General features: G+C 39.2%; 1 protein-coding gene across 3 annotated transcripts in view; it reads left to right on the forward strand.

Moving 5' to 3' along the window:
• Nucleotides 1–14,753, forward strand: part of MOB1B (MOB kinase activator 1B) — an 85,765-nt gene that overhangs the window by 37,979 nt on the left and 33,033 nt on the right. Inside the window, exons 1-2 of one of the 3 annotated variants that reach the window (XM_055384487.2) lie at nt 2,392–2,427; nt 10,240–10,351. The exons of 1 other annotated variant lie outside the window; for it this stretch is intronic. In XM_055384487.2, coding sequence (XP_055240462.1) covers nt 10,323–10,351 — 29 coding nt within the window. In that variant the 5' untranslated portion in view covers nt 2,392–2,427; nt 10,240–10,322. Of the gene's footprint in view, nt 1–2,391; nt 2,428–10,239; nt 10,352–14,753 lie in introns of those variants that run through there. One more of the 3 variants, XM_055384486.2, reaches the window with a different exon arrangement.

A 14,753-nucleotide genomic window follows, 5' to 3' on the forward strand; every position in this document is an offset into this window, starting at 1 on the left:
TCTGCCTGTTAGGGTCTCGGGGGATTTTATAGGCACAGGATGGGGCCATGGTGGGCCAGGGTGGTCTTGAGAAATGCAGCATTTGGGCATAAAGGCAGGAGTGCCTGTCCTCACCTAGGTCCATGGGCACAGGCCCAGCCCTCTCCAGAGACCCACCTTCCTCTGTCTACCCAGGACTTTTCTGCCTCCCTTCCATACCACTAGGAGGTGGAGGTTGCAGTGAGCTAAGATCGCGCCACTGCACTCTAGCCTGGGCAAGGGCAGAGCGAGACCCCATGTCAGAAAACAACACAAACCACCAAATTTAAACTGCAAGGAATATCTGTTATGTGTTTTCCTAGCTTCCCACATTGCTTAACATGGTGGTGACTTGCCCGTATTAGGTATCCTAGAGGATTAAAGATGAATCTCTGTCCATGTATCAACATTGTTATCAATTAAATGTCTCTAAAATCTGATTCCGAATGGGTGAACAATTTTCCTTTCGTTTTTGTTTTCAGGTTAATAATAAAAATAATATTAGGGCATTAAATATTAATTGGTCTTTTAATGTATCTCAGCTTTGAATTTAGGATTTGATTAACGAAATTTAACTGTAGTATTTTGTCTTACTATGACTGCAGAAGTAGACATCTCTTGCCACATGTACATTGTCTGATTTTCTCTTTATTTGTATCTGGCTATCATATCTCTCTTGGCTACTTTGGCTATTTCTTTTTTTTTTTTTCTTTTCTATGCCATACACACACAGTAGTAGTGACTGTTTCTTAACAGGTTGATTTGAATTTCCAGGTGCCCTTTTAGACATGAAATATGTTCTCAGTACTGTACTCTAATTTCTGCTTACTTCTTTGTCACTTTTATCTGCTGCAACTTAAGTAATTTGTTTTATTTTATTTATTTATTTTTTTGAGACGGAGTCTCGCTCTGTTGCCCAGGCTGGAGTGCAATGTGGTGATCTTGGCTCACTGAAAGCTCCGCCTCCCGGGTTCACGCCATTCTTCTGCCTCAGCCTCCCAAGTAGCTGGGACTACAGGTGCCCGTTACCACGCCCGCCTAATTTTTTGTATTTTTGGTAGAGACGGGGTTTCACTGTGTTGGCCAGGATGGTCTCGATCTCCTGACCTTGTGATCCGCCCGTCTCGGCCTCCCAAAGTGCTGGGATTACAGGTGTGAGCCACCGTGCCCAGTCAAGAAATTTCTTCCTTCTTTCCCTTCTTCTGTTCCATCCTTCCTTGTGACATTTCTCTTTGGTATCTTTCTTTTCAGAGAAACTATGGTACCTTTCTTTACAGAGAAAATTAACATTCGAACATTCAAATGCTAATTTAATCTTTTAAAGTAAAGCTAATTACTGAGATCACATGCTTGGTATTTTTAATTTTATCATTATGGTAAAACTGGACTGAGATACTTCAATATCTGTCAGAAGAACAGATGATTTGATGTTAACCCTGTGTAAGAATTTTGTTTCTAAATTTCTTAAACCTCTTGATTAGAATGTTTTAATAGTTGTGAAAGGCTTTAGTAAGTTTTATAATTTAATATTGTTATCAATCTTAGTTAATGTTTCAGAGTATTCAGATGATGCATCAGAAGTATGCTTTGGCAACTCTCATTTAAATCCTCAATGTCTTTGACCTTAATTACACATTGGTTAAAATTGACCTCCAAATCAGGAATGATTCTTATTTTATTAAAAACCAAAAATCCTAAGAAACAAACACTCAGATCAGCTGCATTTGAAGTTAGATTTATAGGAGAAAATAGTTTATAACTTTTGTGTACATATTACCAATATCTTCTAGTGGTGATATTAAAGTGGTCTATTAAAGTGGAATTGCCATTTAATATTCTAGTGGTCTATTAAATATTTAATATTTAATATTCTAGTGGTCTATTAAAGTGGAATTGCCATTTAATAAGTAAAGTTATTTCCTAGTACACTTTATCAGTTTTTATAGGCATTAGCATGGATTTCTTTATTTTTTTAAGAATGAATTTAATGCGTTGAATTTCTCATAAATGCCATGGTTTTGAACTTTAACATAAATTATTTTATAAATATGATCAAAGCTTTCTGCTAGTCACTGTTTAATAGAAAAAGAATAAACCTAAACTGTAGTTTTTAATTGAAATAAAACTTGTACCTATCCTGAATGTGTGTGTGTTTTATCTAAAAGGTATGTCTATAGGATTAGAAATTAAATGTGAAGCTCATAGACATTTAAAGAGAAACTGATGTTTTTATGATAGCCTCAGGGAAAAGATACAGACTAGGGCAGGATTTCTGTATCTGGGTTTATGAACAGGTTTTAGCCCCTCCCTGAATTCCTGTATGCAAAATATTGTGTTTTTTGTCTGTAGAGAGAAGGTTCATATTGTCGGATTATGAAAGGCTCAAAATAAAGAACTGGAGGCAAAGAAGTAAGCAAAGAAAAAATTATTATATGAATGTTTAAGAGCATTGTGGCAGTATTTCCCTTTAATGTAGCTCAGAAATATATCTCAGTGGGTTCGGGGAATTCATTGCTAAGTTATTTTTATTTTATCGAGATATGATTTACAAAACATGAAGTGCTCAGATCTTAAGCGTATAGTTAAACGAGTGTATGCTTTTTGTAAACCACACTGCTTTTGAAACCTGAAACATTTCCGTCACCCTAGAAAGTACTTTACCTTTTAAAAATAAAACCATAGGGTCATTTCTGATGGTTTTTTTGACATAATATTGTATAAGCATACATTCTCATTTCACATAGTTCTAGAGATTCCATTAGCTAAATGGGGTGGTTCAGCTTTTATGGAAGAGGAACAAGTAGTTTACTAGTTCTGCTTTTTGCACTTGGTGCTAGTTTTGCCCATTGAACAGCACAGCTGTTATAACTGTGGTGATCTTTGAGGTGAGCAAAGAACTGGGATGACATCCAGTATCTCAACACCTGAATCCTTAGCAAGATTAGCTCACATCATTTCTTATAGTTAATCATGTTTTCCACTTACCCCACAATGATGAATAATCATGTGACATAAAATAGTGAAAGAGCTTTGATAAACTTTTCTAAAGACAGTAGTTCAAGGTATAGTAACTTTTTAAAAAAAATCAACAATCATTGATCATTTACTGCATTAGAAAGTAACTTCTGAAAAAATACCCAAGTGAATAAGACATATGGGACCTGCTTCTAAATTGTACATGGTAATAGAAGAGACAGGAGTTAACGCACACTTCTCATAGCTTGGTAAATACAGTAGTAGAAGACTATATGTGTACCTAAATGGGTTTATATATTGGTAATTGAGAGAATCAGTTATATCAAGCTATAACTTCTGATTTTCCTTCTGTAAGTAGCATTAATAAGCCTTCAAGTGGGTAGAGATCTAGATTTTTGGAGAAAATCTTTTTCAATCAAAATAAGAAAAAACAAAACATTTCCCTTTTTGAGAAAATGAAAAAATATATAAATACAAAATTTGATGTCAAAATGAATATTTAGAATGAAAAAACACAGATCACAATTTTAATAACACAAGGTTAGTTAACATCACAAACTATAGAAAAATAACATTTTTATGGCAACTGCTAGATATCTGTAATACTTTTTTTTTTTGAGATGGAGTCTTGCTCTGTCACCTAGTTGCAATCTTGGCTCATTTCAACCTCCACCTTTCAGGTTCAAGTGATTCTCCTGCCCTAGCCTCCTGAGTAGCTAGGATTATAGGCACATGCCACCATGCCCGGCTAATTTTTGTATTTTTAGTGAAGACTGGGTTTCACCATGCTGGCCAGGCTGGTCTCAAACTCCTGACCTCAGGTGATCCTCGCACCTTGGCCTCCCAAAGTGCTGGGTTTATAGGCGTGAGCCGCTGCACCCGGCCTGTAATACTTTTTTATTTAGATTTTTTTGACTGTATACTTTTTGACCGCTTCTTCATATGTCAACAGTGTACTTTTTTCTCTACCATGACTGATCAAATTGTGTTTATTATTGACAGTTTAGAAAAGTTTGAGATTCACAACTCGTTTTATTGGTAGTGTCTGTAATATTTTAAGATTGTTGTCAAATTTGGGGCAGCTCCTTGTGTTAGGCTGTTCTTGCATTGCTATAAGGAAATACCTGAGACTGGGTAATTTATAAGAAAAGAGGTTTAATTGGCTCAGGTTCTGCAGGCTGTACAGGAAGCATCATGGCATCAGCTTCTGGGGCGGCCTCAGGAAGCTTACAATCATGGCAGAAGGCAAAAGGGAGAGCAGGTACGTCACATGGCAAAAGTAGAAGCAAGACAGTATGAGAGAGAGGAAGTAGAGAGGAGAGAGAGAAAGGGGGAGAGTAGGGGATGAGATGCCACAGACTTTTAAATGACCAGATCTCGAGAACTCATTCACGATCACATAGACATCACCAAGCCATGAGGGACCCACCCCCATGATCCAAACACCTACCAGCATTGGGGATTACAATTCAACATGAGATTTGGGTGGGGACAAATATCCAAACTGTCTCACCCTTGGTTTTATATGAATTGCAGTGTTTTTACATACTTCTGTGCCAATACCATATGGAGCTCATATCTAGATGTCCCTGGTCCTCTGCTTTAGTGTTAATGGTACCAGATAAGGCAGTGCATTGGGTGGTAGGAATATTCCTGGATGTCATTCTTGTACCCAGAGTAGCAATTATCTAGTCATACATGGATGTGATTGCACACTACATATATCCTATGAAACCTAAATATATATAAATACCCAACTCAGCTTCCCCTTAGTTCAGTGCCCAGAATATCAGATTACCCAAGGAGGAAGTATGATGGAGAGGGAGTCAGAAACAGAAGTTAGAAGTCAGAACAGAAGTCTTTAACCAATTGTAGTTGGATTGCTTTCGTGATTTTTGTTAGGGCCCTTTCCAAGGCCCTGAATTTTAAACTGTCGTGGTAAATTCTATAGCTTCGTACTGTAATTTTGTGCTTGGATTCTGTTTGTTCAGTTGTGCTACTGAAATGTTAGTTAAAATACAAGATGCATATTATTCTGCATGCATACTCTGTACTATGCTACTTGAACCTATCATGATTAGGCCTATTTATATAAGCTGAAGATATAAATTTTGACAAATGTCTAAAGTATTTGCTGTACTTTCAAATTTTTGTCCTGGAATTCTTTGTCATTTAGCTCAACAAATACTGAAGCTCTATTCTGACCTAAGCCTTGTGATAGGTTCTGGAGATGTAGTGATGCCTTAGAAACATTTCTTATTTTTGAGAAACTCATGGTGCTGTGTAAAATAAACAATGATAGTATCCTGTCTGAACACAGAGAAGGCATCCTTAACCCGTCTTAGGATATCAGGGAAGCTTCCTGAGGAAAATTACCCCTGCACTGATTATCTAGGGATGACTAGACATTATTTGGTGAATAAAGAAAGTGCAGTTAACATTGTATGAGATAAGGAGAAGTAGGCGCTACCTGATTTTAACTTTTTGTGGTGCTTTTTTTTTTCCTATCGGGCTGGCTTCTGTATTATAAGAGTTTAATTTCAAAGCATTAAGACTACAAAACTTCTGTGTCACTGATTGCATTGAATGTCTTTTGCAGGCAAATGCTTTGGCTAAGCTGGTTTTTGTTTGTTCTTTTTTTTTTTTTTTTTGGCCAAAGTTTAAGTAGGGCAGGACTATAAAGGGGCCTAATATTGAAAATGAAATTTTGGTGTTAGGACTAGGAAATATTCCTCAATCTGTTACTTCTCTTGCACAGTTGGAATCCTTTAGATTTGTCATAGTGAATCAAATAAAGATGACAGATTGATCCTTTTCTTTAATATTGGTAACAATGGCTCCTCGCAATAAGAATGAGATTTTTCTTCAACATCATTATTTGAGATAATAAACATTTATTACTCATTCCGTTATGTTTCAGCTTCTGTGTTAGGTATTGGGAATGCAAAGGTATCTAAGAGAAGACTCATATCCCTTGTAACCCACAATCTAGTGAAAGAGAGGGAGAGGGAAAAAGAAATATAAACAAATAAGCAGGAGGAGGTCATATTTTAAGCTGACCCTTCATGGGTTAGTATGGCAAGGGGATAAAGTCAGAAAGGGTATTTTATTTATACACATATAAGTGCATGTAAATATGCATATATATAGTCATTTGTTATTGAACATTTGAAAAATGCTAGTTCCTATTGTAAACCAAAAACTGACTGAGGCAGATCTCAATCAATTAGTGGTTTATTTTGCCAAGGTTGAGGATGTGCCTGGGAAAAAGAAACACAAGTCACAGTAGGATCTGTGACCTGTGCTTTTTCCTAAGGGGTTTTGGGAACTTCAATATTAAAGGGGAAAGAGGAAACAGAAGGGGAAGGAAAAAAAAAGGAGGGAGGGTAGGCAGTGAGGCAAGTGGTTACATTCTTGTGAGGCTCTGATTAGCCAGCCAACTTTCTCTTAAGCCTAGTGTGTTTGGGGTTCCAAGATTATATTTTTCTTTCACATTATATTGAGCGTTTGCCCTGTGACTGCTGCCTCAAAACTAGGGTGCTTCAAATGTATTTACTCATCTATCATAACAGTCCTTCAAAATTGGTGATGTCGTTCTCAGTTTTTTCATTTTAAACTTAGGGAAGTTCTTAGCCAGTAAGTTAGAAAGACAGGATCTGAAACTGGCCGTGAAATATCAGACAAATTACACAATTTCCCTAAGCTTAAAACTAAAAAATTGGGGATGATATCACCAGTTTTGCAGGAGTCCCTGACAAGTGAGTCGTAGACTCTGAAAAGGCAGGATCAAGACACTGGGTCTTCTTATTGTTGATTTTTGTTTTTCTTTTTAGAATCAGGGTCTCACTCTGTCACTCAGGTTGGAGTGCAGTTGCATGATCACAGCCTACTACAGCCTTGAACTCCTGGGCTCAGGTGATTCTCCCACCTCAGCCTCCTGAGTAGCTAGGACTACAGACCTCACATCCCTGTCTAGTTGGCTAGGCTTTCCCCGCCCCCCCCCCCAAGAGATGGAGTCTTACTATGTTGCTCAGTCTCTCATTGTTGAATTTTAACAGCTCTTTGTATATTTTGGATATAAGTCCTTAACTATGTATGTGATCTGCAAAGATTTGCTGCTAGTCGGTGGCTTGATATTTGACCTTCTTTGCAGTGTCTTTCATAGAGCAGAATTTTATTTATTTATTTATTTTGAAGCAGGGTCTCACTCTGTTGCCCAGGCTGGAGTGCAGTGGCACAATCTTGGCTCACTGCAGCCTCAACACCCCTAGGCTCCCGCCTCAGCCTCCTGAGTAGCTGGGGCAGCAGGTGTGTGCCACCACACCCAGATAATTTTTTATAGAGATAGGGTTTCAACATATTGCCTAGGCTGGTCTTGAACTTCTGAGATGAAGTGATCTGCCTACCTTGGCCTCCCAAAGTGCTGGGATTACTGCCGTGCACTACTGTACCCAGCCACAGAGAAGAATTTTAAACTTTAATAAAGTCTAATTTATCAGTATTTTCTTTCATAAGATGCTTTTTTATATCTAGAAACTCATCACCAAATTCAAGGTCACATAGATTTTCTTCTATGTTTTCTTCTAGAAGTTTTATAGTATTGTGTTGTAGTTTTAGGTCTATCATCTAATTCATGTTAAGTTTTGTGAAAGGTGTAAGATCTGTGTCTAGATTTATGTTTTTGCCTCTGGATGTCCCAGTGTCCCAAGTAGTAGAGAACTACCACTTGTTGAAAAGATCATCCTTTCCCCATTGAATTGCCTTTCCTCTTTTGTCAGTATCAGTTGACTCTGTTTGTATGGTCCACTGTTCACTTTTATAATGACAATTATATTTTTCTTTGTGCCTTAAAAAATGCTTAATTGAGACGTAGTCACATACCTTACAAATCGCCCGTTTAGAGTGCACTGTTTAATACAGTTTTTTAGTAACCATCTCCACAGTCAATTATATTAAAAAGTCAACTTTTTAATCTTACCAGAATTCTTCAATTTTTCAGTTCCCCTCACTGTGGTTAATATCTCTCGACTTGACACCACTTGCTTAAGGAGAACTTCAGCTTCTCCATCCTTCCCTAATTGTTTCTTTTCATAATTGCCTGTTTTTTGAATATAATAGTGTCTCTGTTATTTCTAAAGATATTGATTATATTTAGTATGTTCTTCTTGGTTTTTGTTAGCATTAGATATATTGTTGAGTAGTTCTTTCATGGTGTTGGTTTTCCTGGAATATTTAGTGATTTGGGATTGTCTGCTCAACTTGAGTGTTTGAGGATATTGGTTTGCTTCTTGGTGAATATACTGATTATGGGAGCATACCTCTGGTGACAGGAAGGAGTAGGAACTGCTTGCTGCCTAATGTATAGAGGTATGCCAGTAAGTTCTCTTTTGATTGCCAAGTTCCCCTGCCTGCTGGGGTGGTGGTTAAAATCCCTCCCTCCACCATGCTCTGAGCTTCAGCTTAGGCTGCGCTTGTCTACTTCTCAGAAAAAGGCCACTCAGAAGGGTATTGGGATTCACTTGTGCAAAGATCCTGGGTCAAGTTCGCCTATAATCTTCTGGAGATCCTCTCAGGGTCCTCTCCCGTAGTCTAGATTCTGAGTTTGGAGCACAGCAGAATCACTCTTACCTTCATAGAGACCTCTACTGGGCATATCTATGCTAGGTTTTCTCAGACTTCTCAGTCACTATGTCTCATTAACTTTTTAATCTTATAAGAATTCCTCGATTTCTGAACTGCGGATAGCAGATAGTGTTCTTTCTTTTTTTCCAGCCGAGTTAAGGATTTCTTACTCTCTTAACAGTAACAATAGTAGCAATACCACCTGCCACTAATAATAGTGATTTAAAAGGGATTATAGGCAGAAATGTAAGTAGATATGTCTGTTCAGACTGCTGTCTGTCTTGAAACAAGGTTATCTTTTCAATACTCATAGCTTTTAGCCTTTAGCTTTTAGTCTTATTATTTCTAGAACACATTCTATTTTGACAGCTTCTAACATTTTTTGCAGATGCATGTCTGCCTTTCTGAAAGCGTGGATGAAAGCCAAATGGCAACATTTGGGGGAAATTGGTGTAGGGTGGAATTTTAATTTTCCTTACTGGCAGAGTATGTGCTAAGTATTCATATAAATTAGAGTTGGTATAGGAGGGGAATTAGGTGGTTTGAAGATTGAGATGTATCTATTCCCAGCACTTTGGGAGGTGGAGATGGGGGGATCACTTGAGCCCAGGAGTTTGAGACTAGCCAGGGCAACAAAGTGAGACTTCCTCTCTACAAAAAAATACAACAACAAAATAATTAGCTGGACATGGTGGCGTGAACCTGTGGTCCCAACTACTTGGGAGGCCGAGGTGGAAGGCTAAGGTAGAAAGATCGTTTGAGCTCAGGAAGTCGAGGCTGCAGTGAGCTGTGTTTGTATCACTGCACTCCAGCCTAGGGGACAGAGTGAACCCTGTCTTCAAAAAAATACATAAATAAAATTACAAAGGGGTGGAGACAAGGGTAAGGAAAAAAGAATGTTTTAAAAATAAGAAAAAAAAGGTGCCTATTAATAACTCTCTTGGTATAAGTTAGCCTTGTGTTGTTCATGAATGACTTGATTAAAATGTGGTGAAAAAGGGAGAAAATTATTAGAAATAATTGGGTAGAAGCTAAAGGTAAAACATTGAGTAATGTTGGGTAGTGGGTAAAAGTATGGGCTTTAGGCCGAGTGCTGTGGCTCATGCCTGTAATCCCAGCATTTTGGGAGGCTGAGATGGGCAGATCTCCTGAGGTCAGGAGTTCGAGACCAGCCTGGCCAACATGCTGAAACCCCGTCTCTACTAAAAATACAAAAATTAGCTGGGCGTGGTGGTGGGTGCCTGTAGTCCCAGCTACTCAGGAGGCTGAGGCAGGAGAATCGCTTGAACCCAGGAGGCGGATGAGCCAAGATCGGGTCACAGCCCTCTAGCCTGGGTGACAGAGCAAGTCTCTGTATAAAAAAAAAAAAGAAAAGAATGGTCTTTAGAGATTTAAATCCTGGATTTAAATTTTGGCTCCTTAATTTACCACTTTTATAATCTTGAGCAGAGTATGTAAGTACTTTAAATCCTTAGATTTGTCACCATAAAATAAAGAAAAATAATAGCATGTATATCAGAGTTATGAGGATTAAATGAGATATATTGCATGTAAAATAGTTCCGAGTACAAAGCTTGCAGTAAATGTTAGTTAATATTAATCATCATTATTATCCTGATGTAGGAGTTCTCAGCCTGAAGTTGACTGGAACTTTCAATTAACAAGTATTTATCGAATACCTGATCTGTAGTGTTGGACTTAGACCTATGGAAGGAGCTACTGAAGTGAATGAAAGGTTAGTACCTAGAGGCGGAGCAGAGAGAACTAATAGTAGTGAAGTTCTTAACATAAGTTTCAGTAGTAAGGTAGGTATTATTATCTCCATTTTGTAGACGAGGAAGCTGAGACTCAGTAACAGTAACTTCTTCGAGACCCTGGTTCTGCCATTTAGCTAGCTGTGGTTAGACTAATAACTCACTTAACCTTGAAGAGATGGAGCTGTTGGCACAAATACATGATTTGTAACACAAATCATTTATTTTACAATCATTTGTGTCACAAATAATTTGCTTTTAATTTTGAATAAATTTACATATTCTTCAGTGTCAATATATAGGTATCTGGTACAGAAAAAATTAGGGATAATACAACAAAAACAAAAACTGTTAGGAACTGGGCCTCACAGCAGGAGGTGAGCAGCCAGCAAGCAAGCATTACCACCTGAGCTCTGCACCCCGCCAACCCCTGTGGAAAAGTTGTCTTCCGTGAAACTGGTCCCTAGTGCCAAAAAGGTTGGGAGCCACTGTTTTAGAGTCTCAAAGAGAAAATAAATGATATTGAAATTTGCAAAAGATAAATCAAATTGGAAGACTAAGAGATATGTATTCAGAGCTATCTCTGGGACTGAGTTGTTTACTAGACAGATCACCCTGTCCTGCTCTAAAAATTGATTTGCCTTCAAATACGAGTAAGAATGGGAAAACAAATGTGAATATCGTGGATGTTTATTTGGAAAGCAGCAGAGTAATGCTATGAATTATTAATGTGATACCTCTAATATGTAATACATCATTCACATTCTAGTCAGAAAGCATTCCATAGTGGCTGAGCATGGTGGCTCACGCCTGTATTCCCAGCACTTTGGGAGGCCAAGATGAGGGGATTGCTTGAGCCTAGCAGTTCGAGACCAGCTTGGACAACAAAGTGAGACCTCATCTCTAATAAAAATACAAAAAATTAGCTGGGTGTGGTGGCGTAGTCACAGCTACTCAGGAGGCTGAGGTGGGAGGATCACTTGAGCCATTGATCATGCCCCTGCATTCCTGCCTGGGCAATAGAGCAAGACCCTGTCTCAAACAAACAAAAAACAAAGCACAACTATTCTCCATAGTTATGATGCTGTGTTGGAAGCTGTACAAGAGAAATTAGCAATCTAATACCTGTCCTTTAAGACTTTCATACGTTGTGGCTGCTCCCATACGTTGTTAATGGGATTGTAAAAGGGTACAATTTATTTGGGGAAAAAATAGGCACTACATAAAATTTAAAAATGTAACTGCTCTTTAAAACAACAGTTCTAGGAATTTATCCTTCATATATGCGTACACACAAGGATGCTTACTGCAGTGTTGTTTGTGGTAGCAGATGACTGGAGGAAACAATCTAAATGTTTTAAATAAAGGACTGATCAAACTATATTATAATATAATGTATATAAGGAAATACTATTTCAGTCTTTAGAAAGAATAAAGTAGATTTACTTGTATCTTAAATATAACAGTCTTCTGGATATGTTAAGTGAAAAACATTATTAAGTACACTATGCTACTGTGTAAAAGCAAATAAAAACAGGCACAAAACTTTCTAATGCCTGTAATCCCAGCACTTTGGAAGGCTGAGGTGGGCGGATCACGAGGTCAGGAGATCGAGACCATCCTGGCTAAAATGGTGAAACCCTGTCTCTACCAAAAATACAAAAAATTAGGTGGCCGTGGTGGCGGGTGCCTGTAGTCCCAGCTACTTGGGAGGCTGAGGCAGGAGAATGGTGTGAACCCAGGAGGCGGAGCTTGCAGTGAGCCAAGATTGTGCCACTGCACTCCAGCCTGGGCGACAGAGCGAGACGCCGTCTCAAAAAAAAAAAAAAAACGAAAACAAAAAAAAAAAACTTTCTAATGCTTATACCAGATACTAGAAACTGTAATTTCTTCTGAGGTAGGTGGGGTAAGAGGGCAGCATATTTTATGTTTTTGAAAATTTTTGTGAAGATTTGTATTCGTATGTCTTAAAATATGTGAGATGTATGCATTTGGGCATACAGTGTTGCTACAAGAGCTTGTACTCACTGATGAGGACTTCCGTGTACATGCTTGGGTATTTATGCTTTTGTATTTGAAGACTCTGTCATTTTGTCATTTGGTCTTTTTTTTTTTTTTTTGAGTTGGAGTCTTGCCCTGTCGCCCAGCCTGGAGTGAAGTGGTGCGATTTTGGCTCACTGCAACCTCCGCCTCCTGGGATCAAGCGATTCTCCTGCCTCAGCCGAGTAGCTGGGATTACAGGTGTCTGCCACCATGCCCGGCTAATTTTTGTGTTTTTAGCAGAGATGGGGTTTCACCATGTTGGCCAGGCTGTTCTTGAACTCCTGACCTTAAGTGATCTGCCTGCCTCAGCCTCCCAAAGTGCTGGGATTACAGGCATGAGCCACCTTGCCTGGCCTGTCAGTTGGTCTTTTGACGGGCGAATGAGGAGCATTATTGACCACCACCATTCCCCGGTTGGGTGGATTCTGGTAGGAGAAGATTCAGGTAGCAGCTGAAGGAGAAAACCTAACAAAGATTTTAAAAAGAGTATTTTTTAAAAGTATTACGTGGTTAGAGTATTCTGCAGGAATAAAGCAGATGGGTTAGATAGAAGGAAAATTAGATGCAGGACTTGAAAGCAGAAATGTATGTGGAAATGAGGAATGGAGAAGAGAGTCAAGAGGCTGCAGGGAACTAAAAACATTTACAAACATCTAATCTCTAAATGATACACTTTTGTAAAAAGTCATTTTCTGGACTCTCAAAAAACAAAATACAAAAAGTGGAAGCCCAGATGATAATTTGTGGTTTCTTAAGTAGCATAAGAAGAAAATTGCAGGCTGGGCATGATGGCTCATGCCTGTCATTCCCAGCACTTTGGGAGGCTAAAGCGGGCAGATCACTTGAGTTCAGGAGTTCGAGACTAGCCTGAACAACGTGGTGAAACCCTGTCTCTACTGAAGATACAAAAATTATCTGGGCATAGTGGCACATGTCTATAATCCCAGCTACTTGGGAGGCTGAGGCAGGAGAATCACTTGAACTTGGGAGGCGGAGGTTTCAATGAGCCAAGATTATGCCACTACACTCCAGCCTGGGTGACAGAACAAGACTCTGTCTTAAAAAAGAAAATAAAAGAAGAAAGTTGCAAAATGGGGAGTAGAACCTTGTTTTCCTGATTTCCAGTCTAACCCTAAGATTATTCCAAGATCGCCTGAACCTTTCAGCATAGCACCCCCCCAAAAAAAGAAACCCAGAAATTTAAAAAACTGTCTTTTAAACTTGATGTGTGACAGTTATTTCTTTCTGAACTAATTATCTTTTCCCCCATTCAGTCTTGGATAGAATAGGATTTGGGGTTTTAGCATTGCACTACCATTTCTTTCTATGAGTCATTGTGGTTCAAGAAAAGAAAGGATAATGAAAATACTAAATGTTGCATATATCCTCTCATTTTGCCACTGTCCTGTGATACAGGTAGTGTTCGTGTTTTGCTATTTTTATTAGGCTTTCACTGCTAAAGAAAAAATAGGCTTTGGAAAGCTAAGTAATTTGCCTGAGATAGTAGCTGATGTGTGTGTCAAAGTTGGCCTTCACAAAATTGAATCCAGATTTTATTTTTTCTTTTCTTTTCTTTTTTTTTTTCTTTTGAGACGGAGTCTTGCTGTGTCACCCAGGCTGGAGTGCAGTGGCGCAATCTCAGCTAACTGCAACCTCCGCCTCCCGGGTTCAAGCAATTCTCCTGCCTCAGCTTCCTGAGTAGCTGGGATTACAGGGCTGCGCCACCATGCCCAGCTAATTATTACGTTTTTAGTACAGATAGGGTTTCACCATGTTGGGCAGGCTGGTCTCCATCTCCTGACCTCATGATCTGCCCACCTCAACCTCCCAAAGTGCTGGGATTACAGGCATGAGCCACTGTGCCTGGCCTATTTTCTTTTTTTGGAGACGGAGTCTCGCTCTGTCACCCAGGCTGGAGTGCAGTGGTGCGATCTGGGCATGGTGGCACATGTCTATAATCCCAGCTACTTGGGAGGCTGCAACCTCCGCCTCCCAGGTTCAAGCGATTCTCCTGCCTCAGCCTCCCAAGTAGCTGGGATTACAGGTGCACGCCATGACACCCAGCTAATTTTTGTATTTTTAGTAGAGACGGGGTTTCACCATGTTGGCCAGGCTGGTCTCAAACTCCTGACCTCAAGTGGTCCGCCCGCCTCGGCCTCCCAAAGTGCTGGGACTACAGGCATGAGCCACTGTGCCCGGCCTAGATTTTATTTTTTCTACCAAAGTATAAAGTTCTGGGAGGAGAATTGATCAAGAAAACATTGGAAGCCTAAAACGTCGGGGCAGAGTGGTTTGATTAGTAGATGACTCTGGGGGAGGTGAGGCTCGGACTTACCTGAG

Source organism: Gorilla gorilla, chromosome 3, assembly GCF_029281585.2.
Source record: "Gorilla gorilla gorilla isolate KB3781 chromosome 3, NHGRI_mGorGor1-v2.1_pri, whole genome shotgun sequence".
In the NCBI taxonomy this organism is placed as follows: Eukaryota; Metazoa; Chordata; class Mammalia; order Primates; family Hominidae; genus Gorilla; species Gorilla gorilla.